The 27,525-nt window shown below is 37.3% G+C and overlaps 1 protein-coding gene across 4 annotated transcripts in view; it reads right to left on the reverse strand.

The window, feature by feature from the left end:
* The window catches only part of ALA2 (aminophospholipid ATPase 2), a 274,747-nt gene that overhangs the window by 118,800 nt on the left and 128,422 nt on the right, over nucleotides 1–27,525 (reverse strand). For all 4 annotated transcript variants that reach the window (XM_089797980.1, XM_089797978.1, XM_089797979.1 and 1 more), the window contains exon 14: nucleotides 13,916–14,070. In XM_089797980.1, the coding sequence (XP_089654106.1) occupies nucleotides 13,916–14,070 (155 nt within the window). The remainder of the gene's footprint in view (nucleotides 1–13,915; nucleotides 14,071–27,525) is intronic.

Genomic DNA, 27,525 nt, shown 5'->3' on the forward strand with positions numbered 1-27,525 from the left:
ACATCTTACAATCTTTAGTGTTGTGCAAATGAAGCTGTGGATAGCACTCATGCACCAAACATTGTCCCGGCAAATTGCCAATCACTTCTAAGGCCTTAAGTCCAAGATTTTCATATAGTGTCGCAATCAGATAGAAAAGGTAGGATCCCATATAGAATTGTTTTTTATTTTGCTCTGTCCTAAGTTGCAACTCTAAATTTTCACTTATGATTCTAGCCCAATCGAACTTTCTCTTTCCATTTTCAATTTCATCAATAAAGCATATCCAGTGCTCGAATTGCATATCTTGAGCCACACCCATGATCCGGCTAAGAAGCACAATAAGATCATCGTACTCTGATTTGAAATTTGACTTGGTGAGCTTTGATGACCTAGTAACTCCCTTCTTGCCTTCGTGCAACCAGTTCTGTTTTAGATGAATGAAGTAAACCTCCTAATTATCCTGAAATAATTTAGCCGCCTGATCTATCATTACCATTGTCATGCTTTTATACTGGGGAATATTAAATACTTCTTCAACCACTTGTCTGTCGATGTTGGCTAACACTCTCTTTTCTACATCAAAAATGATGGACTTGGTAACAATATCAAACCAAGATGCACTCTCCATCACCAATTTTGGACAAGGCAAGGTAGGAGGGAAAGCCACCGCATGTACAATTCCGCTCTTGTAGATCTTCTTCACCGCGGGGGATTGTCCTTCCTTCAATCTGTCCTTCAACTATATCATGTTCACTGTGCTAATATTGGTATCACTTATTCGCCTCACTTTCGAGAAGAAGGTGATCTTAGGCATCATGTCTTACTTGTCTTTTTTGGTATTCGTTCCCTTTGGGTTCTTGCTTGCACTAACATCTACCATCCTAAACACTTATTTATGCCCCTTCGTTCTAAATGATATGGACTACACTTATCAATCTCCAACCTTCTTTCTATCGATGGAATCTAGTTTATTTCTACCTCTCCAAGTCATATCTCTACACTTATCCATCTCCAAACTTCAACCTAGGGGTGGGACTACCACTTATTTCTACCTCTTTGTTACCTTAGGATGGACTACACTTATATCTCCCAACTTCAAACCTAAGGTGGTCTAGCTTATTTTTGCCTCTCCAAGTGTCATATCATGAAATCTACACTTATATCTCCCAACTTCAGCCTATTAATGGAATGATGAAGTGATGGATGATGAGAGCAAGAAGAAAATAAGGGAAAGGAACCAAGCAAGAACAAGGAATAGAATCCACCTTTAAAACCGATCTTCACCTCTAAAAATGAATAGAATTTTACCTAAATTTTGCTTTTACCAATAATTGGGCGCTCTTCAAGTTCGGACCAGCTCTCAGAAATTTCAAGCCTCCTTGCAAAAAAAATGATGCCCTAGCAAAATCAAAATTTTAACGTCCTTGAAATTGCCCACACATGTCAAAAAATCAAACCTCAAATCATATAGCCTCTTCACCAAATAAAATCACCCTATTCTAGAAGGAGAAATTGCAGCCAAGAAATGGAAAATCGGACTTCACAAAAATCGCCCTAGCTGGAAAAAATCAGAATTGTTCCAAAAATCACCCTAGGGCAGAAATTCGCCAAGTAAATAGAAGAAAATGCTGCCAAGAAATGGAAAAATCTGCCCCAAGAAGAAATCGCCTGAGTCTGAAATTCACCTCTAGAAGAAAATTGCACATCCGAGGAAAAAGGAATGAGAAAATAAGAGGCGAAGCCCCTCTTATACCAAACCTTTTGCCTCTCCAAGTGGGCCGACCTGCCTGGAGGGAAAACAAAATTAAATTAGCCCCTTAATTAATGGCCCAAATTTAAATGCAACATTAAAATTACTTAGCCCATAGTGAAATTGCTCATTTAATTGCCAATTTTGATCAAAATTTGCAAAATAAAAAACAAGGTAAGCCTAGGAGATGTCAAAATTTTCATTTAACAATGTTTTTGTAATTAAAATATCACTAAAATCAAATCTAGCAAGCCAAAATTGATTTTCAATTCCAAATTACCAATTTCCTTTAACATTTTAAAATCTTCTAGGCAAAATTTCAACCCAATTAATGCAATTTTGCAATTTAATTCAATTTTAATTTTGCAATACAATTTCAAATTATTTTTTTAACCAAAATAAATCATTTTTTTGGAATTCGAAATTAAAACTCCACTTTCAATTTCACTATCAAAAATTTCCTGTTTACCAAAAAAATTCAAGATTTTCCAAAACAATTAAATCTAAAATTCAATCTGAAAATGTTTAAGCTTATACAATTATTACAAATTTTCAAAATCCAAGTCCAAGATTTCCAAATTTGCTAGATATTATTTTAACCATCGAAAAAAAAATGTTGTTATTGAATCTTGTTTGGCCTAAGGATAAAATTACATGTTCCAGAAAATCAAGTTTAGCACCAGGTGAAAAATAAACCAAATCAAATCACTCCTGGCCTGAAGGCTTCCAAGGTGTAAAATTTTCAAATCGAATACCTCTGGACCACTCCAAACTTGCTAAGACAACTAGAAAAGGGAGTCCCCAAAAAAAATTTGGGGCGATGGTGTGAAAAACTCACAACAGTACTCTTTGAGTAATGGCCTCTTTAACATCAAGATGCTTAATATTCATCAAGTATTTTGAGTAATAGACTCTTGAACATCAAGTCACATGATATTCATTAAGCACTTTGAGTAATCGCCTCTTAAATAACAAGTTACATGACATTCACCAAGTACTCAAAAATGTTCATAAGGTATGTGCACACGTATCCTCAATGATACTTACCATAGGAACATGTTGATGTGAGTTTTATTCAACTACAACATATAGAATCAAATACTTAATATTTCAAGGAGAAACACCAAACACCCAACCCTCTCTTGATATAAGGTCATTTCTCATGCTAATCATGCAAAGTAAGATCATAAAATGACTTCAAGGTTCCTTCTTAAATGTGGACTTCACTCAATTTTATGATGTGATATGCTGGTTATCACAAAGTGACTTACACTATTCATTCAATGGATATCAACTCTTCCACCTCTAAAGATTCAGCTCTACAATGTGCATTGAGAATGTAATTTGATTTTTACAACTTTTCCCCTTCAAATCAAGCTTAACTTCTACTACTTCTACATCTAACTAGGACTAGAAGGAATCACGAATGGAGTTAGACTCTACTAGGTGAAATCTCACCAGTGGCTCCACCCACCTAGTGCAAGCTTCTAAGGAATACACATGATTTTCACATCAATATCCCCTCTCCAATCCCATCCTCTAGATGCAAACCAGAGATTGAACATCAATTGGAGTTAATTGTTCACCATCAGCAAGAGGCTAGTGGTCTGGATTTGTTCAAGTCAAACAAGTAAACATCCACAATAACTTTCACTCGACTAAACTACCTCAACATGAAAAGACATCTACTCCAAGTGAATGATTGAGGGAACCATGCAATACTACAAAGTAATATTAAGTAATCCACCATGAAAAACCAACAATGAATTATATATTACTTTGAAAAGTATTACAGCAACAACTTCATCAAGTCTCTCCCTTGACTAGCCTGTTCTACTCTAGCCCATTAATCTCTAGCTAATCTCCTAAGCTCCTCCAATCTAACCCCTTACAAATGAGAAGGCCTTGGCCTTTTATAGTAGTTCTATTACAAAGAAGGGCCAAGATTGAATCAAGATCAAGGGCTGAGATTTCTTCCCACAAACCCTAATTAGGGTTACCAAATTCACTACCAATTACACAAAGGCACCAATTTATGGCCCAATAAGAAAATTACAATGATTTTGATAGCCAATGAGAAAATAGGACACTTGGCACAATTTGATTAACTGTGCTTGAAACTGAATTTTTTTAATTAGAGGCAAAGAATAGCCACCTCATCATCCTTATTCTAAGCTTGGAGTCTTGGCTTGTAGAGTATCCCCAACATTTGTTATTTTCTGCATCCTTCAAAATTTCCTCATGGAATCGACTTGAACCACTTGCATCTTTGTGAACCCATGAGTTTGATTTCTCTTGATTCCAACATGAGTTTGTGGGTTGATAGCTTCATCATGAATCCCTCCTTCTCACTTGAGTCCTCAAGCTTGAGCCATCTCCTTGCAGTATCCACTTGAAGTTTTGAGGCCTTGATCATCACCTTGCCCTCTAGCTTCTCCTTCGTATAGGTGTGACGATGGAGGGTATGTGAACCAATAAAATTGTGACTTTCCAAGACTTTCCAAGAATGAATTTCCATCCACTGTTCTCCCTCTTGAATTCACCTAGAAAAACAAAGGAGAAGCATTAAGTTCATGAAAAAAAACCTGAAAAGTAAAATCACATCAATAAACAAGATTCATCCCATTTTGCATTTAAATTTGAATTCTCTCGCAACTTTACCCATTCAATTGGCCTTGAAGTAATTCAGATTTCCCTTTTAAATCATCCAAAGTTAGGCCTCTTAGTGGTGAAAATGCCCAGATTTTTTTAATTTAATTGCAAAAATAAAATCACTGGCCTTGGAGCTAGGGTCACCTTAACATCATCAATCTTGAATTTTCACTCTTAGGAGGCAAAATATTTCCCATTGAACAATTTTAGTGCTTGGTAGTAGATAGGAAGGGATGAGGGAGATTTCGAAAGATGCAAAATTTCCACCAAGGGGGAGATTTCAAAAGATGCGAAATTTTCACCAAGGAAGAGATTACGGAAGATCAGAAATTTCCACCAAGGAAGAGATTTCGGAAGATCCGAAATTTCCACCAAGAGGGAGATTTCACAAAAACGTCATCCCCCATTTCAAACATAGAAACCCATCTCTCCCAAACTAAAATTTCACTCTCCTCTTAGGCCACAAAAATTCCCCCAAGTGACGCCAAAATGCCTACACCAACTCGAGATTAAAACTTGCTTCCCAACGACCTAAAATTGCTTAAACCTTCCCCGAACATGGAGACTTGACAAAAATCTTGCCAACCCAAAACCGTCTAAGACAACTACAACAACTACTACTAGTAGCTAAAGCAAAAAGCCGGGGTCCCCATTTGCAATGAGGCAATGGTGTGAAAACCAAACAACATCTAGCACCTGCCCAAAGAAATGTTCCTAATCATTTCAAGGATAAGACTTGTACAGAACCAAGAACCTTTGATCGACTTCACTTTCATCTATCAAACAACTAGGAAATGCACTCAAGATGGAAGCAACCATGAAATTGGAATAAGCCCCTTCATCCTCGATTACACATGTGTGCGCAAGTGTATTCATTCCCTGCTCGACAAGAACCCTGGAAGCCTCTCCGATCCATTGGACTTAGCTATTTTGATATCCTTACTCCAAAAGCATCCTAGATAGAGCCTTGCTGCCAGTCAGGCGTCCATAGCCCTGACGAGGTTATCGTTGTGGTCAACCACGAACATTGCTCTACCTTTAATGATGATTTGTATTGCACAGGTAGAGATTTTCACACATCCAAAGCCAAACTGTTCCATTTTTCACTTTTCTCTCTTCTTCTTTTTTATATTGCCTTTCTTTTCTTCCCAATCTTCTATTTTGGCTTACAAGCAATGAAGCTCGTATAGGGTTTGGAAGACCACAATGGCGCTGAAGCACGTGCATGATTTTATTTGCTTTTGTTGCCTTTGTGGCTTTATTGAGGTTCCTAATTTTGTGCCCTTGCTGAGGTATAAAGGTTTCTGAGTTTCTGAAGATTGTTTGAAGCCATTGCTGATGTATAGTGGTTTCATTGGCTAAATCTCCTATCTGTGATTAACTATAACTAGGAGATTGGAATTATTATTTTGAGAATTATTTACGAGTATTGTTGCAAATTGCTGCTGTTGTATAGCAATTGGATGAACTTCTCCTACTGTCTGATCTGTGTCTAAGGAGATTTATGTGAAGGAAGAATTGTATGAATTTTGAAGAGAGATAGGTGGGGTAAATCTGCTATCGAATTGTTGTGGCATTTAACGGGATCGATTTTGTGAAATTGAGGGTTGTGGTTTGGTATCTGGAAGCAGCGTTTTGTTTTGGTGAATGCTAAGCCACTACCATTTCCCTTGGTCTGGATGGCATCACATAACGGGTCTGGAATACTTACCAAAAATGTGTGAGGATTGTCCTATCAGCTGCATGCAAATACTGCCCACAAACTTGTGGTTGTTGGCCCTGCAAGTTGGGCTATTCTCCTGTACATGTCAGCCCTGTGTATGGGCTGTAATAGCAGCAGCATAAGCATTTTGATCTGGATGTCAACAACACTAAGCAAACTGTAAGTTGAATGGTGAAGGTTGAGATTACTTGGGAATTATGAACTAAACATCAGGATTGGAACAGCAGGTTCATTATTTAACTTTAATAATAATTTAATGTTTGTAATGTGATGGCAAATAATTGATGTAGTACTGTTTTGGGCTTATACTATGTTTGCAAAGACATGTTGAATGAATTGGAAAGAAGTAAATTTGCAATACTTCAATTGCCGCTTTGATTTGAATTTTAACTAGTGGTGAGCAGATCATTTGCATATCCAGTATTGTGTTAGGCATATCAATAAATCATACATTTTGCAGTATGAGCTGAACTGGGGTTATTACATGCTTTTTACCTTCGATTCAAAGACTAGAGCCACCTCAAAATCATTCATTGATGTTGCCAATCAAAGCTCTACCAAAAAAGACAGTTTCTCAAGGATATTTGCCTGAACAAAATTTTAGATGCTTCTCACCAAATTAATGCTTAATTTATTCCAGCCTCTATTTATCATTCCATATGAAAACAACAAAAATATTTCAAATTCAGAAACAACATGAAAAATTCGCCTGCGAACACCCAAACTCTGGAAAAGCTTTTACACTATTGCTTTGTGAGCTATATTGAAGACTCTCGTCAATGCCCAAATTAATCCAATGGGCTTGGCAAACCTATAAACATATTACAACTTCAGACTGGGTATCGGTATTCGATCTCAATGATCATCTTATTCAACAGCTCTCATCTTCAGTGACTATAGTTGTCCACTTCTGTTTGCCACTATAATATCTCCTTCAGTAATGGCGTTCAACATGTCAATCTTCACTCTGCTCAATTCAAGATTCCCAAGTGTTACAGACAACCCGCAAATTGAAGTTTCCTATTGCCACAATAGCAAATGCGATATCCACCATCACTTACTTGGAATTTCTAGTAAAAGTTCCCTTACTTGACTCACGACAATGATTCATCTAATTTCTTTTTATAAGGTTGTAATGCCTCTATAAATATTCTTTACTCGTGTTTGACTAACCTAATCGGCAAGGTATGAAGAAAACTTGTCAATTGCCCAGTGAACATTACAATCCCTATACAATAATCTCCTACTAAAACTTATTAACGGACTAGAAACTGTTATTCAGGAAGAGTTTTCAGAACTGTCGTTACACCTTGCTTCTTTCAATTGTGGAAACTTCCTGGCAATAAGAATCAACTCCATCAAAATATAGCCTTAGGCCAATGTCATTTCTTAATCTTCTATGCAGGAATGTATACTTGAAGCAGTCGTTCTTGCATGATAGGTCACACTTACACCCAGGCAACACCAGTATTAATGATGGGACCTCCAAATTTTAAATGGTGAATTTAATTCAACTGGGTTGGAAGTTTGTCGACTCCCTACTCCTCTGTGTTCTTCTGAATACTCAAGCTCAATGGTTCCAGGTAGTATTCAGCCAGTGGAAATGCCTTATTTATTGGTCTAACATAGCTCTTGCAACTCTAATGCGGTCTCAAAAAGGAAACCTTTTGTCAAATCCTCACGGAGTTTAATCAAGGCCCAATAATACTCAGAGTAACTATCATGTTTGATACAATGATATTACTACTTCAACATTATTCTCTAGCACAGCAGAAAATTCATGGAATATTATTTTCTCTTTAAGGTCTTCTTCCACAGCGCAAAAACCACAAATGCCCAGGAATAAAATTAAATACACAAGTATCCTGTTAGTCCTTCATAATGATTTCTTCAACATCTGCAGGTCATAAGAGCACTCAGAAATTCACTCCAAGGCAGATCAACTCCAGTATCGTTTCCTCTTCAACTCTAGGCTTCTATTGTATAAATGAGCAGCATGGAGCTCAAATCCACAGTCAATAATAGCAGCAAGAGACCTTCCATATCTGGTACGATAGTCATACAACTATAACCACCCCACTAATGAGATTATTGAATATTTCAGCAGGAAATATGCAACGCCAATTTCCTTCTTCATTATGCACAGCCAATAATATATAATACTCCACCCAAAGTTCAATTGTTTCCATAAAATAACTCTCAGAATTATTTCATTCGACTCTTATTGTGTCGTGTGGGCTTCCTCTAACTATTTACAGGGTGTCAAAAACACCGTTTTCATGCCTTATAGGCATTGTTAAATCCATTAAGCTCCTACCATGAAAGGAACAAACCACTTATCTCTTTTTGTAACAATGTTTATGAGGAAACATCTTATGCTACCCATTATATAGACTCCATATATATATATCTGCAACTATGTTCAGATCAAACCTCTGATTATACCCAACAGGAAGGCAGGTTCATTGGCTCTAATACCACTGTACTATCCCGAATGAATATTTGCCCAATTTTATCTCGAAATAATTTTCAAAACATAAACAGATGAATGATGCAATGTAAACCAACAATTTAAACCAGTAGATTCTTATAAAATGCCTCAAAATATGTTATTGCATTACATCAACAATACAATAACCAAATATCAAGTCCAATCTTAAATACAGTCAGATTGGAAATATAGGAAAGACCCTGTAAGCACACGTGAGACACCTAGTGTGATGTCTCCACGGACAATGGGATTGCGTCCATTGTCTACTAGCACGAGGGTTTCCATCCTCAGGCTGGATGAAAGCTAAAGCTTTCCAAATAACTCTCCAAGAGAGAATCTGAAATCTGAATCATAAACCAAGCATGGTGAAAATGGACTCCTCAACCATCTTTATGCTCAAAATGGTGATCCTTCAGTTCCCTTCTTCTGTCCTTTTGTCTTTTCCTTCTTACCTCTAAACTCCCTCTATACTCTAAACTCCCTCTATAATATTAAATTGACCCATTTTAAAAACTCTCATAATGTCCCAAAAAGGGGACATTACATTCTGTTATTGAAAAGTGATGCCCAACTTTTCATCTGTTTCTCAATTTCACATTTGAGTGATTCATGCAAAATCACTAATTCTGATTGTTTGTTTTTGAGTTCGAGTATGTCATCTTTGACTGTGAAATGTTCAATACTGTTCTGAAGTAACTTTCTGAGGCCACTGTTATCATCAACAACCACTGCAACTTTGTTTGTAAGCTTCTGCAAAGAGAGTTTCAGAGATTTATTCTGTCTCTAGTCTCCCAACTCGGTCGAATAATTCACGATGGCACTATCTGATTTCCACTGATAGGTCTCAAAAGGTGTGACCACTGACAGAGAAGGATTGTCTGAAATTTCTATCCTGAGAAAGTTTTGTACATAGCAGTACCAGAGAAAACGCAGACAAAGGCATGAATAGAACAGGAAACAAATGCACCTAGCAGGCACCAAAAAGAGAGCTCTGAAATGTACACATTCGTCAATGGTTCTGTGGATGCTCAACTGTTGTATAAGCTCTGCCACTCTGGGTGGACCTGGGCAACCAACCAGGAACAAAGCATGGAACAAACCAATAGAAACCAGGTAGCAGGTAGCAATGGAGCACCAATCCGACCAAAACACAAAATGCAGAATGCATGCAAACACAGAACAAGTACACGACTAGAGCATGAAGACAAGGAAGAAAAAAATAATAGAACAAAACCACACCCAAACACGAACACAAAGAATGCGTTGGTTGGTAATAGTATACGCAGAGAAATGTCATAGTGGAGTGTTGTGTTGTAGGTTGGGTGAAGAAGAACAAGAAGGATGTTGAATGTTGAATGTCGAGTGTCACAACCATGTTACAACAGAACCACCAGTACACGTGTTAATGTTGTGAGGAATGTGTGGATGTCGTCGGAATGTTGAATGTTGCAAAGGGTGGATCTGAGGATATTACACAGAACCAGAACTCCAAGCAAACAAACGCCCAAGATAGGAAGAAAAAGAAAATGTAAACACGGACACTGGCTGGAACAAAGAAAGGAACAAACAAACAACCAACAAAGACGATGGCAGAGAAACACAGAACCTAACCACACCCAAACACCAACACAAAGAATGCACTAGTCAGTAATAGTATACACAGGGAAATGCCATGGAGGAGTGTTGTGTTATTGAATGTTGAAGCCTAGAGGTTGAGTGAAGAAGAGCAAGAAGAATGTTGAATGTTGAATGTCACTACCAGGTTACAACAGAAGTTACAGAACCACCAGTAAACGCATTAATGTTGCGAGAAACGCGTGGATGTTGTCAAAATGTTGAATGTCACAAGGGATGGATCAAAGGATATCGCACAGAACTACCACTCCATGCAAACAAATACACGAGCAAAAAAAAACGCAATCACGGACACCAGCAGTAATTGAGAAAGATAAAAACACAAAACCAAATGTAAATAGAAATTCTATCTGAAAATCAGTCTGCTGATATAAATCAACAAATGCAAATTAAAGTTTCTTACACACAAAATATGAGATCCTGTCACTCAATTGCGACACAAAGAACTCAACACTCTCAAAAAAAAAAACTTATTTAGCTGCCACACAATGAAGTGCATATATTTTTTGGCAAAATATGGTTGTTTGCCAGCAACTACGCAAGGAATGGCATTGCTAGCTTACTCTTTCATGTTCCAATATCTTCACATCACAAAGGTTCTGTGGACATAAAAAGGACGTCTCTGATCTTTAAGTGTTACAGTTCCATTAGGTTTATTGGATGGGTCCCTCACTAAAATAGACGAGTCCTCATAAATTATTGTCTGTGTACACAATTGAGTTGTTGAAATAAATATAAAGCTAAACATTTCATCTACAAAGGACAAAGAAAACATTCCCCAGCTATCTCTTGATGGCAATGAACATTCCCAGCATTTTTGGAGGCATCAAGGGTGTTTCCTGTGCTTCCCTCTATCCCCCAAAGTCCAATCATTCAGAAAGAACATCCTGAACCACCAAGGTCATGTTCTCCTTTTCCAATGGATATTATCCACTCAATTTCCAAAATGAATTGTATCAAAACAAAGATGAGATGAATGTTCATTAATTTCAAATGAGAATTGGATTCAGCTGACTTTATTTGGGCTCAAAGTCAATTTCAGCACAAACAAGCTCAGCAAATCAAAATAAAGTGAACTCCAGAAAATTTCACGAAATCAAAGTTTTGAATGTTTTCCCATTATTTGTTAGCCCAGAAAAAATTCAACAATAACACTTGGACCTGCCCAAGGAATTGATTAGACTTGCAATTCAATCCTCTAGGACTTGATCCTATAGACACAACAAGCAACTCGGCAAGATTTTTCAAGAACTAATGTATTAACACCATGTCAGACAGATTCCCAAGAGAGGCAAAATGTGTATCTTTGGTAACCCTAAACAAGGAAGTGTAGCTTCTGTATTCAACAGTCAAATTTAGGTAAAGAATTGCCCCACAGATATTGTTTCAGAAGATTTTTTTGCTTTCACGGATGATGCAAGCAAAAAATTTGATCTGAATGAGATCTCAAGATTTGTGTTTGTATCTATTGTGGATGGTGTTTCAATGCCCTACCTCTTAAAAGGAAAGAAAAAGTAGCTCTAGGAAGCACCAAGCAGCACAGATGAAAAAACTGGAGTTGGTGACCTAGTTAAACAGGCAAAAAAGATTGTGCTTTTGAAGTTGGGAGAGCAAATCAAGAAAGAGTTGGATTTTTATGTAGAAATGACATTGATTTGCAGGTTCTCCTCTTTGTAAACATGCTTACCAGATTGGAAGAAAGGATAGTGTTTCAATCATAGGTCCTGGACTCTGCGAGTCCTAGTGAGTCCAGAGTCAAGTGATCCTAGTTGAGTCCCAAGGGCCCAGGACTCTCCAAGTAGTTGCTCCAGACAAGACTCACTAGAAACTGGTTTTTGTTGAGTCTTGACGATTTTCTGCTGAGTTTGCACCGAGTCCGAGTCAAGAAACTAAAGTTTCCATGCCCCAGACTCACAAGGAAAGAAAAAATAGCTCTAAGCAGCATGGATGGAATATTGGAGTGTGTTGCCTAGTTTAACAGTCAAAAAATATTGTGCTTTGATGTTGCAAGAGGAAGTAATGAAAGAAGTGGATTATTATGCAGAGATGACAGTGATTTGCAGATTCTCCTCTTTGTGGCCATGCATACCAGATTGCATGAATGGATAGAAAATACTTATCATTTTCTTAGAGTCTACAGCGATTAATCCATATTCTCAGGATTTTCTAATTCTTCTCCACAAATCAGAGGTGAGATAATATTACAGCCATAAGTCTAAGACCTTGGCAAAACGTTGCCCTCTGCATAAAACCCAGGTACCTGGACTTCGCTTCCTTTTGATTTCGCAAGTTTAGGTTGAATTATTTAATCTGTGATTGCATTTCTGGCTTCCCTCCTCTTTGAAGACTCTTGCCAATTCCTTCAGTAAATTCATTTCTGATATCTATATCTTCAGATACCCATTTTTGCTCTCATACTATTTGTTCATATTTTGGTTGATGGAGACTTCTAGTTGAGTCTTCTGGCAGAGATACAATTCAGAGTGGGTGATTCTTTATACAAGCAGTTATTGGACAATGAGAAGCAAACTTTCAAATGTTGGAATTGCCATGCGATAAGGAAGTTGTCTAGATTGTGCCTTTGTCAAAAGAAATAAAGAAGACTGGGAAAGGCACCTTGATGTTTAAAGCTTTAAGTTTGAACGCAACCTTGCAGCAGTAGCTACTTGGCAACTCTTAGGTTAATTCTCCATCCAGCAGGAAGAAATTTTCAGATATTGGAGAACATGGACAGGAGGAAGAGTTGTTGGAGGATGGATTGAGTAATGGTTATGCATGCAGTGATACAAGTGGCTGCTGATATGGAGGATATTCATTGTCGAGTGCTTTTGAAGGGGAAGTCCATCTAATGCTTGGACTTATGGTGGGAGGATGTTATGAGCTATTCAATGGTCTTCCCAGCAGAGAGAAGACTGGAAGTTCAGAAAATGTTAGTGATTCTACAAGTAAATATCCTCTATCATGTGAAGAGGATTTTCTTTTGCATGGAGGTCTAGAATAAGGAGAGAAAGATAAGATCATGGCCAGAGTATGAGAAAATTTGTGCATCCAAAACGATATTAAAGTCCCAAAGCCAAAAGGAGAAGAGATTTATTATATTTAAATTAAAGAGGACAAAGTTAATGCCGATAATTTTCCTTGTAGGTCTTTCAAAAAGGAATTTTGAGAGGCAACTCCATTTCTTTCATAGGTCGAACCCACACAGGGTCCTGGCTGATTTATCTAAAAAGAGAAGGGAAGGTCAACCTTCTCCAACAAATAGCAAATCTGAATCATGGTGGGCAAGGGGCCAACCATTTCTTCTCCTTGTGACCTCAATGTGGCAGTACCATGCCTTCTGACCTGGCTGAGTGTTTAATATCATCCATTTGTCCTTTCACCATGGCATTGCAATGAACGGAGATATAAAGTTCAGGCAAGATAAAAGGCACCAAAAAGTTCAATAGCAAAAAAACCTCCCAGCAAAAGAAGATATGCAAAAGGAAGAAAAGTTTGGGGAGCTTAGGAATGAATCCCTCTCAAAATGTTGTCCTTCCTTCCGTACCCCAACCTCTCTCCCCTTCTCCTTTCTCCTCCTACCCCATCTTCCAGTCATGTACTCATTCCTATTGGTGTTTCTGTTTACAATTTATATGTATATGCAAAGATAGAAAAATATATAGAGCAAGAACATTTTGCATACCTCTCTGTCAACCAGAGCACTGTTTGCTTCCTTGTAAATAATCGACCAATCCTTGTATTCATCTTCCTTCAACTCACGCCAAGCCAGACATAGTGTCCTTAAACCCAATTGTGAGTAATGCTCCACTGCTTCCAATATAGGTCTGGCTTGCTGCTCTGTAAAATTTGTAGCCAGTCAATATATTTGAATGAACACTTTTTACAATTACAAAAAGCAAATATTTTTAAATGATTAGAAGGATAACCCCTTATGTTACCACAGGATGAACAACAACTAGTCTAAATTGGATGCAAAGTAACAAATATCATAGAATATTCACATACTGTGCATAGAAAGTTTATAGTTTTTTCTCATGTGCTAGGTAATTCTATAAAACAAATTTAAATGTCAAATTTAACAACGTGTTCAATTTCAGGGATTAATGATCACAAATATATGTATTCAATTGTTTACATATGTACTATTTTTTCTCTAATCATCCAGAGAGATGCAGTTAAATTTGCACTTACATATTCAATGTGTGTGTGAGCGATGGTGCATGCTGGTGTGTATCTGTGTGTGTGTGTGTGTGCATGCGTGTCTGTACGCATGTGCGTGCACATGCGTGTTTCTCTATATATACTCAATAGTATGTGTTGAATGCATAATTAAACAAATGGATAGTGAGGAAATAATGTGTATCATCATCCTCAAAAACGGTGTTGTAGTCATCAAAAACATTCTATCATCCTCAAAAAGGGTGTTGTAGTCATCAGAAACATTCTTATGAGAAAACACTGTTATGAGCAGAACCATTATACAATGGCCACCTTCTATATTGCATGCTATCTCCCTAGTTTTCTCCACTACATTGTAATGAAGCTATAGATACATAATGACTGTTATACTGAGGGAATTCAGCACGTCCCTAACATTTTTTCTGTCCTAAGACAACAATGTTTTCTCCATTACATTGTAATGAAGCTATAAATACAGCACGTCCCTAACATTTTTTCTGTCCTAAGACAACAATGCATTAGGAAACATCCCATGTTTTGCTTGGAGATGCTGTGTGATGCCCAAAATGAATAGAAAAATTTTTAAGCATGAATAATAGACATTTCCCCAAAAATACATGCTTTTAATCATACCATCAAAACTCATGACTCAGCAAAATTTGGCAGACTCAATTTTGACTGAGACTGGTGACTCAGCAGACACTTGCCAAAATAAAAAGAAAATAATATATGCTAATCAGCTAGCTCATAGGACTAGGTCAGTATATATGCCTGTTATCTGCCTGCACGTAGCTATACAGTCTAAATCGTTTTGGAGCCTCCTGTGCTATTGGACTCCTATGAAATGTGTACAGTTTCATTTGTTTTAAAAACCTTAAACATAAAGAGTCTATCGCATGTATTAATTCCCATCATACCTATGCCTATGATTATTGAACAATTACTTCCATTAAATTAGGGATCAAAATTCTTGTGGACAGTAGTGTGAGATGGTGCGCATGCACTCCAAAGTTCTGAAATGAACCTATGTCTTCTGTGTTTGGTTGAGTTAATGCATTCTTAGAATCAAAGAATGCATGAGAAAAAGTCTAACTCAACCACATTAAAGATTGTTTTCTCAGCATAACAAAAGGTCTGATTGCTCAAAAAAAATTCCTAAATTTTTAAAAGAGATAATTATTGTATGCATTGTTATAAAAATACACAATTATGTGCACCAACAAAAACTTCTAAAAAGAGTAAAAATGAACACTGCTTAAATAGACACAAAACCCTGTCAACCTCCTTTGGTGCAGAAATTAACAGTCAAACGAAAGCATACAGAAACCAGTAATAGATAATATGATCCAGCTTCCTCAAACAAAGAATTCACACCAACAAGATATCTCAGGTCTTGTACAGATCACCTCACTGTTCCCACACCTGCTTTGATTCCATATTAAAATAGTATGGCACTGAAATGCTACACCACAATAAAAGCAACATTATATTCAATATTTTGTATTGTTTAAGCATTTTAATTACAATGTTGTCATGCCTTATAGAAATCTTTACATTCTTTAACCAGCCAAACAACTTCAACAACAGAGAAGATAGCTACTAACTTCTACATAATAATTATTAATTATTAAAACAAAGGTTATTTATTAACCTACAAACCTATAGATATTGTCATAATGATAATTGCATTATTATTGAAAGAATGAATATGTGCATTTATAGCAATTACATTGACAATGTTTCCTAAAGAAACAATAGTTCATTTAAGTAAATTTAGAAACTATTTAAACAATTTAACAATACTTTGTTGAGCACCAAATAATTAAATATGCAAATATCATTCTTATACCCTACTTTAATGGTTAATCTGGACAACATCACATTGCCCCCCTTTAATTTTAAAACTTGTCCAGGCTCAGAGACTAAGTGAGGACGTCTGTAGTCTAATCCTCAGTTGGAACATACCACAATGTGTCAATCCACCTTCTACAAGCTTGCGGATGAAGTGACAATGAAGCTCACATGCTTAGTCCACTCATGGAAGACTAGATTTTTGGCAAGTTTGAGCACCCCTCGATTATCACAGTACAAGGGTGAAGGTCTTCATTGAGAATTTTGCATGTCACAAGGCATCAATCATAGCCAAATTGCCTCACAGGCTACTGTCAACAATTCTCCAATATTTTGCTTTGGTTGAGGAAAGAGCTACCGCCTATTATGTCTTGTTGGTCCATGTAACTGCAAAAGTGCACAAACTGAACACATGCCCAGCTATAGTCTTCCTATCATTAACAAAACTTGCCCAAGCTAAATTTGTCAAACCAATGAGACTAGGATCTTTGCTTCTGCCATACAGAATTACAAAATCAAAAGCACCCTTAACATATCTCAGTACACGCTTCATTGTAACTCACTGTTCAACTTTAGGAGCTTTCATAAAGCAAGAGATGTAGCTCACAGCATAACTGAGGTCAGTTCTAGTACCACTAACATAGATGAGAATGCCCACTAGTTGCATGAATGTGGATTCATCCACCATAGGGGAAAACGATTTGGCTAACTTCATCCTTTCTCCATAGTTGTAGGTGCAAGTTACAACCTTGCATTCGAAACTTGTCTAGCAGACTCCTAGCATACTTTGATTGAATGTAATGTCTCCACTTTAGTAGTCAACTAAGTGTGTGTGCATTAGCCTAGTTCTACATGGTCCTGAGGGCTAACGAAGTTTAAAGAGATCTTAGAGTGTTTTGGCCTAGTCATCTCTAGTTTGAGCCAAAACGGAGTTGATTTACTCAGTCTCAAGCATACTTACTATTTTTAGTAAGTCAGCAGGACACAGGGGAGGCTAGTTTTGGTGATTGGATTTGATACTCCTTGGCGAGAGCTTTCTGACGAGCTATCGCTCGTGCTGTTCGGAGTCCGATAGCTAATATATTTTTATGCCTGAAGTATTATTAAAGTAACATTTAGTTTAGTTGTAAAATATTAAAGTGTTACTTTAATATTAAATTTTATGGGAATGTGTGCAAATCAAAGGGGGTGCCTAAGGGAGACATAAGCAATTATTTTAATATGTTTTATTTTGCACATCTTTTATCCCACATTTCTCATGTGAGTTGAATTGACCCTTGGAGAAAGAATAAAAGGGAGTGTTAGTGGCTTCATTCAACAGGTTGAATATGAGAAGAAATCAATGCGTGAGTTGCAGATCTGTTTTTGGCATTGGAGGACATCTATCCTCTCTCGTGACATTTTAGACATCATTCCCTTGGGGTTTGGCCTTTGGAATTCATTGCTATCAGCTTCATTATCAAGCAGATTGGGTGCATTTCCAGCTAAATCTGAGTTACTGTAGCAGCCATGTCACTGTAGCAGTTACATACTGTTTGCAACAGGTCAATGCAATGGCCAAGCCCTCAACTATTTGATGTAAACAATGTTTGTTCCAATTAATTGTTGGAGTATTCAATGAGTCAGTTTTGCACTTGTTTATTAATTTTGGAAATCAATATAAATATAGTGTGTTGGCTATTTCTGCGATGTATGTTTATGCTTTTCAATTCCTATATTCATGTTACATGCCAAACACAACACAATACAGACAAACCTTCTAGAGCCATAAAGGTGGTAGCACATAACGGGAAATTAGAGACTGCAAGCTAAGTGTTTGATAAAATTACCATATAGCTGTGAATACTTGTAAGCAGATTTTGGGGGTGTCTATTACATTGAAAGATAAAGATACTGCCACTTGCCTACCAAACCTCAACCACCTAAGCATTAATGCAAAAGTACTAAATCTGTCATGTCAAAGGACTGGCACAAACTCTATTTGATATGCTCAATCAAGAGTGTCAAATAATCCATAATAACCAAATCATCAACATGGATGATAAGTAGAAGAATATCACCACCAATGGTTTTGACATACAAATTGGAATCGGCAGGACTCTTCTGAAAACCTTGATTACCGGGGTCCTTATCAATCTTCATGCACCAAGCCAAAGAAGCTTCTTTTAGGCCATAGAGTGCATTCACCAAACTGCATACTTGATATTCTTTACCAGAAAACTTGAAACCAAGAGGTTGCATCATATAGACTTCTTCTTGCAACCATTGAAGAGTGCACCCTTGACATCTATTTGATACACTTTTATCCAAACTGAGCTTAAATAGTGAGAACAAGCCTAATGGTACTCATTTTGGTTGTGGGAGCAAAAGCCTTCACACAGCCAATGACCTATTTATGTGAGTGAGAACTCTCTAGCAACCATTTGAGCCTTGTACTTATCAAAAGTTCCATCACCAATACACTTAACATTATACACCCAATTGCAGCCAATGGGCTTCTTCCCAGGTGGTTGCATCATATAGACTTCTTCTTGCAACCATTGAGGAGTGCACTCTTGACATCTATTTGATACACTTTCATCCAAACTAAGCTTAAATGGTGAAAACAAGCCTAATGGTACTCATTTTGGTTGTGGGAGCAAAAGTCTTCACATAGTCAATGCCCTCTTTCTATGATTGAGAACTCTCTAGCAACTATTTGAGCCTTGTACTTATCAAAAGTTCCATCACCAGTACACTTAACATTATACACCCAATTGTAGACAATGGGCTTCTTCCCAAGTGTTTGCATCAAATAGACTTCTTCTTGCAACCATTAAGAAGTGAACTCTTGACATCTATTTGATACACTTTCATCCAAATTGAGCTTAAATGGTGAGAACAAGCCTTATGGTACTCATTTTGGTTGTGGAAGCAAAAGTCTTCACATAGTCAATGCCCTCTTTCTGTGAGTGAGAACTCTCTAGCAGCTATTTGAGTCTTGTACTTATCAAAAGTTCCATCACCATTACACTTAACATTATACACCCAATTGCAATCAATGGACTTCTTCCCAGGTGCAAGACCAAACATGACTCCAAGTGTTGTTTTTCAAAAGACTACATTGTTGAGCTTCCATAGCATGTTCCCACTTAGGTATACCTTTAGTCTTTGAATAAGTTTGAAGTTTATAAACACTCTAAATGTTGGCCATAAGAGAAAAATAAGTTGTATTTTATTTCTATGTCTTGTTTCCAACCGATCTACCCTCAATGAGCTCATCATCAAGAAGATCACCTATGGTCTTGGCCCACCATTAAGGCCAAAGAGTAGAAGTACGAACATTTGATCTTGGGATGGGTGGAATCAGTTCCCCAAGATGTAGATCAACATAATCTAGAGAACAATCGAATGGTGCAATTAACATGCCTAGGAGATAGGACACTCCACAACTTCAGAGTCTGCTAAATACTCCCATCAAGTAGACCTAAAGGAAGACAAACACCCAAATCCTTAAACATCAGAGGTTGATCCTTAGCACTAAAAACAAGTAAAGAGAGCTGAAAAGGTCATCATTCTTCATCAAAGATAACTTCTCAATTGAATGAGAGATTAACAGTATCTACATCAATCAACCTATATGCTTTGTAGGTTCCATTGTATCCTGTGAACTTGATCTTTTGGCTCTTAGAATCCAACTTTGAGCACCTAGCATCTACAATTCAAACATAAGTTATAGAGCCAAACACTTAAAGTGATAAATTTTGGGTTTCTTGTTAGACCAAGCTTCTTCTAGAGTCTTCATCTCAATGGCCTGTGCGGGAGATTGGTTCAAAAGATAGACAGCAGTGTAGACTATTTCTACCCAAAATTTCTTAGGAAAACTTATACTTTCCAACATAGACCAGGCCATTTTAGTGATTTTGTGGTTTCTCTGATCAATAACATCATTCTGTTGAGGCATGTAAAGTATGATAAGTTGATGTTTTATGTCATGATGTGTACAAAAGTTGGAAAAATCAAAAGGACAAAATTCCCCCTATTTTCTAGCCATACTCTTTTTCTACAAGGATTTAAAACTCTAGATCATGCTAAACACCTCTAAATTTGACTAGAAATCATCAACAAATAACAAAAAATAACTAAACCTAGTAATTGAAGGAGTGTTCATTGATCCACAAACATTAGCAAAAACTAATTGTAATACCTTAGAAACCCACTAAGTCTCATCATCGAAACATAGAGTTTGGTGCTTCCTTCCAACCTAACAAGCGTAGTGATCCACGATTCTGAGTCTGAATCTTAGGTAAGACAATAACCAAACCCTCCCAAACTAGTTGAGAGGCATAGTATATTATCAAATGCCCATACTAATGATGCCACAAATTGCTTGTGGAAGAACTTTTGGCTACCATGGCATGGTACTAAGAATCACCAGTGTCAATAAGTCTATAAAGACAATGATCCTCGATACCTTTAGCAACAAGTCCATATAGTCCTCACTACTAGAAAAATTGCATTTGTGGAAATTGAATGCCACATCCAACTAACGAATGTCCCATAATCTAAACAACTAAGAGAAGGTTGAGTTCCATGCCTAGAACATAGTTTACATTGATGACAATTAAATTTGTCCTTCCAAATTAAATCTACACATTGCCCTTTCCAACAACAATATACTCTTCCCCTCCTCCAAAGATCACAAGATAAGTGAAAGGCATATACTCCGTGAACTAATCCCTCTGAGGAGTGAGTGTCAAAAGCACCTAAATCAACGTACCAGGAAGAGGATGTAAGATGATCTCCTAGTCTTTAAGCCATAAAGGCATAAAATGTATTATCCTTAGTGTGCTATACAACTTTGGCCTTCTATTAAGACCCTCCCTATTTTTCTTAGAAGGCTAGCATTGTCGATATTCTCTCTTCATGTAACTATACTTAAGGCCATAATTACAATAAAATTTCTTTCTGGAATCATCCTAGGATTGATCAGGGCCTTCCTATTGAGAGGACTTATTTTTTCATTTGTCCTTAGTACAAGATTTTGCCATGAAGGTTTGTGGACAAGCTAGCACCATTACCAAACTGCTATCTCCAACAATCCTATTGCAAAAGTTTGGTGAAACAATCTAGAAACTTCAAGTCAACATTAGCTCAGGCCATCTCAATAAAGTGCTCTTAGGTAGAATTTTTAGATTAATGACTGCCATGCCTTCTTCCTTCATCTTTTGACCAATCACCTCCAACTAATCATGGATGTCCTTGAATTTTTGTGAGATGCTTCTAGAGAGATCCTCTCATCCATCATGACCGAGAAAAGAATGTTGTTCATAAAGACACATGGTTCTTGTCGAACATTTCACGGAGGTCCTTCAAATGATACCAAAATTTTGGTAGTTGTCCTACGTAATAGTACCTGAGGCAAATGATCATTTGTGACTGACAATTCAATGAGCATCACAACTTCTCGATTCCACTCATCAAATTTATCCTGACCCAAACCCACCATTGTAGGATGAGTAGAATTGCCCAAAACAATTGGTCAAGGCACTAATACTCAAATGTTGTTATCATCTGCCGCTTTCAGGAGTTGTAATTGCAGCTCGTTGAACTGCTGAGTACCTTCCACCATTATGTTGGTCAAAGATACCATCACATACACTGAAGTGAAAGCAAGTCAACCTTGTGAAAGCACCATGATTGCAAGCCTGTAGTGGGTTTAAACTTTAAACAACAATAAAAAAATTGAAAGCAAATGTAAATGCAACCCTAGTCGCAATCTTATGTGGAGTGTTTCACTCTTTTAGGACATTTTCAGTGCTTCCAAAAGAAAATGGAGAAGGAAAATAATGTTTGTTACTTTTTATGCCTTGTGCCTTTTTCAACAGGAGATGCCTGGAAACTTGGTGGGAGTCTGGGAAATGGCAAGGTAACATCTCCAACCAAAATCTAAGACTGTGGGTACATGAAAAGACTCTGGAACACATCTCAGGGGGTGAAGATGCGTCTACTGGTTTGACTGCTAAATAGATTCCTTTCCATATCTCATAGGCATTATCTCATCTAAAAATGGTTGCATCAGTTTTTATAAGGTTATGAACCATCTTCACAATTAAGGTTTATCCATTGGAAGAAATAAATCATTATTACTGAACTTTCTGTAGTTAAAGAGGAAAAGCATCATAAAATTGGCAGAGCACAATGTAGAGGCCCAATATCAAGAGATTCAGCTCTAGCTACCCATTGGATTCATATATAACAATATTGCTAAAATTCAGAATAGAAAGATGAGAACACATTATATAGAAGCTACGCCAAAATTTAACAGCAGCAAAATCAAGAGCACTAGCATTTAATCTGAGTAGAAAATAAAGTATTATTACTGAACTTTCCCTAGTTGAGAGGAAAAGCATCATAAAATTGGCAGAGCACAATGGAGAAGCCTAAAATCAAGAGATTCGGTTCTAGCTTATTTGGATTCATATATAACAATATAATGCTGTCATTCAGAATAGAAAGATGAGAGCAAATTATTTAGAAGCAGTGATGCCAAAAGTTAAAAACGGCAAAATAAAAAGCACTAACATTTAATTGGAGCAGAAATTTCATGTCAGAAAACTTTGGGGGCATTTAGAGACCACACTCTCAAAATAACTCATGAAGGGCCTCTAAAATGTTAAAGCAGACCTCAAGTGAGCATCTGGTCTATCTTTCAACACTCAAAAAAAGTTCATCAATGAGCTGTAATGTCCATGTGTGTGACAGCATCCACCACTCACTCAGCTTTTGTTGAACCTTCTGCAACATAAATGATAAAAGTCATATCAGTTGGCTCATATCTGCAACTTAATTCCCAAAGGGCAGAAGCGTTAATGTGGGACAGGTAGATGAGCATTCACAGGCTTCTGAACAGAATTGCATGACATGAGGTTTTTCTAAGTTGGACAGTTACTGCAATAATTGAAGAAACTGTATCATGCACAACCACAAAAGCAAGAAAACAAGCTACAAATCTTGGGGATACCAAACTTGTAGAAGAAAGTATCTCTGGCAACTTCTCTCTCAATGATCAGATACAAACAGAACATCATCTGTAAGTCCTTTCTCCCAGCATATGATGAATTAATTCGGTAGAAAAATCAGCATGCAGAACTAAAGACAATCGTCAACTGTATAAAGCCTTCTATGAAATATATCAACTTTTTAGGTCACGGACGATAACCAACTTTCACAATCCTGAACCTATGGAAATGGGGCTAAGTTCATGTTGTCATAAAATGCAGGATGATATCTGAAGCCTTTTATGGCAATTTTCAGAATCATAGTGGACCAAGTTTAGACTTCCAGCATAGCTGCAGCATGGCTTTTTACATTTAATCAATTCTTGAAGGTTACGAAGGGCCAGAATTGTCAATTGAAATATGTTGCCTCAAATATAAATTTAACTTGTCCTAACAATATCACTCTGACATTTTATGGGCTAGAAAAAAGAAGCATTAAATATTAAAAGAGCTCAATACATCTGGACACTTCTGTCAAACTCTCAGTTCTAAAGCTTTGTAGTTGCGTGATCCTAGTGAATTCCCGTGCACACAACTCTTCTGTGTTCTACAATATTGTAATATACCTCCCTATTTCAAAAGAAATTTTCCTTTTCTTACTGATTCAAAACTAACTTCCATCAATCACTAACTTAAATGCATTGCCTTATTTTGAGTTGTCACCAATCATTCTTAGTTGTTCATCACATACAAAATACAAATTAGCATTAGCTGGATAAAACAGGAAGAGGGCGAGAATGTTCAATGACCAGTCTTTTTTAATATGTTTGATAGATTTCTGGATTAAACACTGTTGGTGTAAATAAGTATTCACTATTTACACTTAAGTTTACTTAAGTTAATGCATTATTTTGTTATTTTGCATTATTTTGTTATTTATTTAGGTAAGACACTTAGGAGTTTGTGTACTTTCACAGAATACACAACCCTAATTATGTGCATGGTATCTACAACACTGGAGTTTGCATCATTCACTGAGTTGTCATGTTGACAACACAATTATTCGCACTCCTAATTTAGCACATGTTGTCTACACCACTGATTTGCGTGATACACCATTCTATGCTTATCCTCACATTATCGCACTTAATTTCGTGTTTAATGGAGGATAACCCATATCTGGTGGACATGTGCCTGGTTGTATGACTTATCATGATGCTAATTTTTATGCATTCTAGAAGCTCTCCTGAGGCCTTTATATACATGCACTCCTCATGTACTTGCATATGGCATATTGAATGAATATATCGTCATTCTGATCATACTCTCTTTGGTCTATTGCGTGCTTGTGTTTAAGTTTCCTGGTCTTGGGTGAATTCTGGCCTAAGTCAAATTCTTACATGGTATCAGAGCTTGGGGAGATTCTCTAAACAGCCGTTCGAGACCGTTCATGCTTCAACACCTCGACCCGAATCCGAAGAATCCACAAAAATTGGGAGCGTCTAGAGCCAGATCTGACCTCACCATAGCATCCGAAGCGTCGATTTGGTGAAGATCAACTATAAATTTGCCTATGCTGGGTGAAAGTCGACTATGAGGCAAAGATTTTTTTGCAAATCGGAACCTGGAGGCCCTGATTTGCTGTTAGGGTATGGTCATTTAATTGATCTGATTATTTAATTTTCGGATATGTCATTTATTTATCTCTGCAATTATTATTTTCGGATTTTATTTTTGAATTATTTGCTCAGTTGGGCGTTCAGGCGAAGAAAAAAAATTTTGCAGCGCCGGAATGTCAAATCCCGGTTCTGCAATTTCGGAATATATTCTATTATTTTTGCAGGGTATTATTATCGGCGGATTATTTTCTAGCAGCGAGCCATATAGTCTAAATCTTACAAATTGAGCCACCAACAGCCGGCCACATAAATCCCAGCAAGCTTCACCGACGAACAAGCCCCTTTTCCAATAGTGGCCTTTTGTTTATGTTAATGCGGGCTACGCTTTATAAACAGCACATAACCACTTGTCCCCACAAATGTGGGATATAAGAAAATAAAATCCGGTACAAGTATTACAAAACCCGGAGAGTTGAAAGAATCTCCGGCCCCCGCGAGTTTAAGTTTCCAGCGACGCTATTGAATACCGACGCTGCAGTGAGACATTCTCGGCCCACGTAAACCCCAACCCACGTACACGTGGCGTTTTCTCGTTGAGCCACGCATCCAACAAGCACGTTGGACAGCTCACACGTGATCACCTGACAACAATTGTCACAGTTAGCGCAATTGCCACGCATGACACGTGTATAGTCCGCATCAGCATCCAACTCATCCATTGTACAGTCCTAGTCAGCGCCACGTCATCTTGCACTGTCGATCCGTATAGTTCCGTACAATCCATACAATTCTGCACGGCTGATGTCATCCCTGATGTCATCACTCGGCTTGGAGTCATTGATGTCATCATTTTCATGAGCCTAAATTTGACAATCGTCTGACCGTCATTCCTGGCCAAATTTGAATTGATGTGATGGTCATATGACCATCAAATTTAACCCCATCTTTTGCTGGTGCAACCCCTCTCCAGATTGATTTATTATTTTGCAGTTCAACTTTAGGAGGCCATAACTCGAACATCCGGACTCCAAATTAGGTGCGATTTTTTTTGAAATTGGGTAGAATTTCCTAAACTTTTTCAGTGCTGCAATTTTTTATGGTTTTGGTGCACGGATTTGTCAGAATTTGCATTTTTTGGCGACTATACCTACATAATCTTGCATTTTGCAACTTCAAACGCTCTGTACGGGCACATCTGGAGTCGAAAACAAGTTCCGTTTTTTTGAAAGTGCGTTATTTTTCATCTACTATTCAAATCTGCAGTCAAATTGTAGTGTTGTGTGAACAAAAGTCGCACTTTCAGCAATAAGGCCTTTCTTTGCATTGTATTGCTTTAGAATTGTAGCACATTGTAAAGTTCCAAATTTGTAATCTTTCAAGAGGTTGTAACAAGCAAAATCAGAAGTCCACAAAAGCCAAAATTGGCAAGTGGCCCATTGTAATCGCACTACTGATAAAGTGCCAAAAGCATCTCTTTTGGGAGGGTTTCTTGATTTAGTGAAAAGGGGGGGGTGTTCTTGGTGTTGTGTTCTCTCTTTTCTGCACTTTTCTTTCATTTTTTGCATTATGCGCAACTTTAAGTTTGCTAAATTAGCTCCTCATAACTATGCTACATGGTCCATCAAAATGTGGTATCACTTAATGCATAATGGAGTTTCACAATATGTAGATGGTACTCTTCCTAAACCAACAGGTGATAAAGTATTAGCAAGTGATATTTCAACTTGGGTAGCAATAGATAGGAAAGCCCTAGCTGATATATATTTGGGGGTTGATGATAAGATCATGTATCAAATTAAGAAGTGTTCTACATCCAAGGAAGCTTGGGATACCCTCGAAAACCTATATGGTAAAGTGTTTGAAGAGGATGTTTTCAAAATTGAAGATGAGCTTGTCTCCTTAGATCCTAAGTCATATGATTCAATACAGGATTTCATCATTAAGGTGAATGAACTAAGGACAAAGCTTACTGATTGTGGGAGTTCTATAAAAGATGACAGATTGATCTATCTCATACATAACAAGCTGCCATCAGAGTATTTCACATTTGTATCTTCTTTTAACACCTCAAAGACTACATTAGGGTTTGCCTATAAGAAAGTCACTTTTGATGAACATGTTGATCTGTTGGATACTGAAGAAAAGAAGTTGAAATCAATGGGGATTCTCAAATCACCTAAGTCTAAAGCATTGGTGGCCAACAATGAGGGTTCTCAAAATTCAGCTAGACAGTCTTCAAATCAAGGAAAGGGTGAGAAGAAGAAATGGAAGAACAAATCAGAGGATGCAGAAAAGACAACACCACAATCCAATCAACAAGGCAAGTCCTGAAATTCCAATAAGAAGGGGGACAACAATAAGGAGAAGAAAAAGTGCGCTTATTGTAAGAAATCGGGTCATGAAGAATATGAGTGTTATCTTAAGAAGATTGATGAGTTGACCAACATCATGAGGAAACATAATGTTCCACTGCCTAATGCTTATAAGGATAAAGGGTCTTCTTCAGATTCAAAGGTAAAAGGGCAAGCACTCTTGGCTAATTCAAATTCTTCAAAGAAATGGATATTTGAGTCCGGTGCCTCATATCATATGGGTTCTTCAAAGAAGGATTTTTCTTCAATGAAGCAATCAAAGGTACCACACATCTCCATGGGAGATGATAG

This window comes from Cupressus sempervirens, chromosome 8, assembly GCF_028749045.1.
Source record: "Cupressus sempervirens isolate cs-2001-9-10 chromosome 8, ASM2874904v1, whole genome shotgun sequence".
NCBI lineage: Eukaryota > Viridiplantae > Streptophyta > Pinopsida > Cupressales > Cupressaceae > Cupressus > Cupressus sempervirens.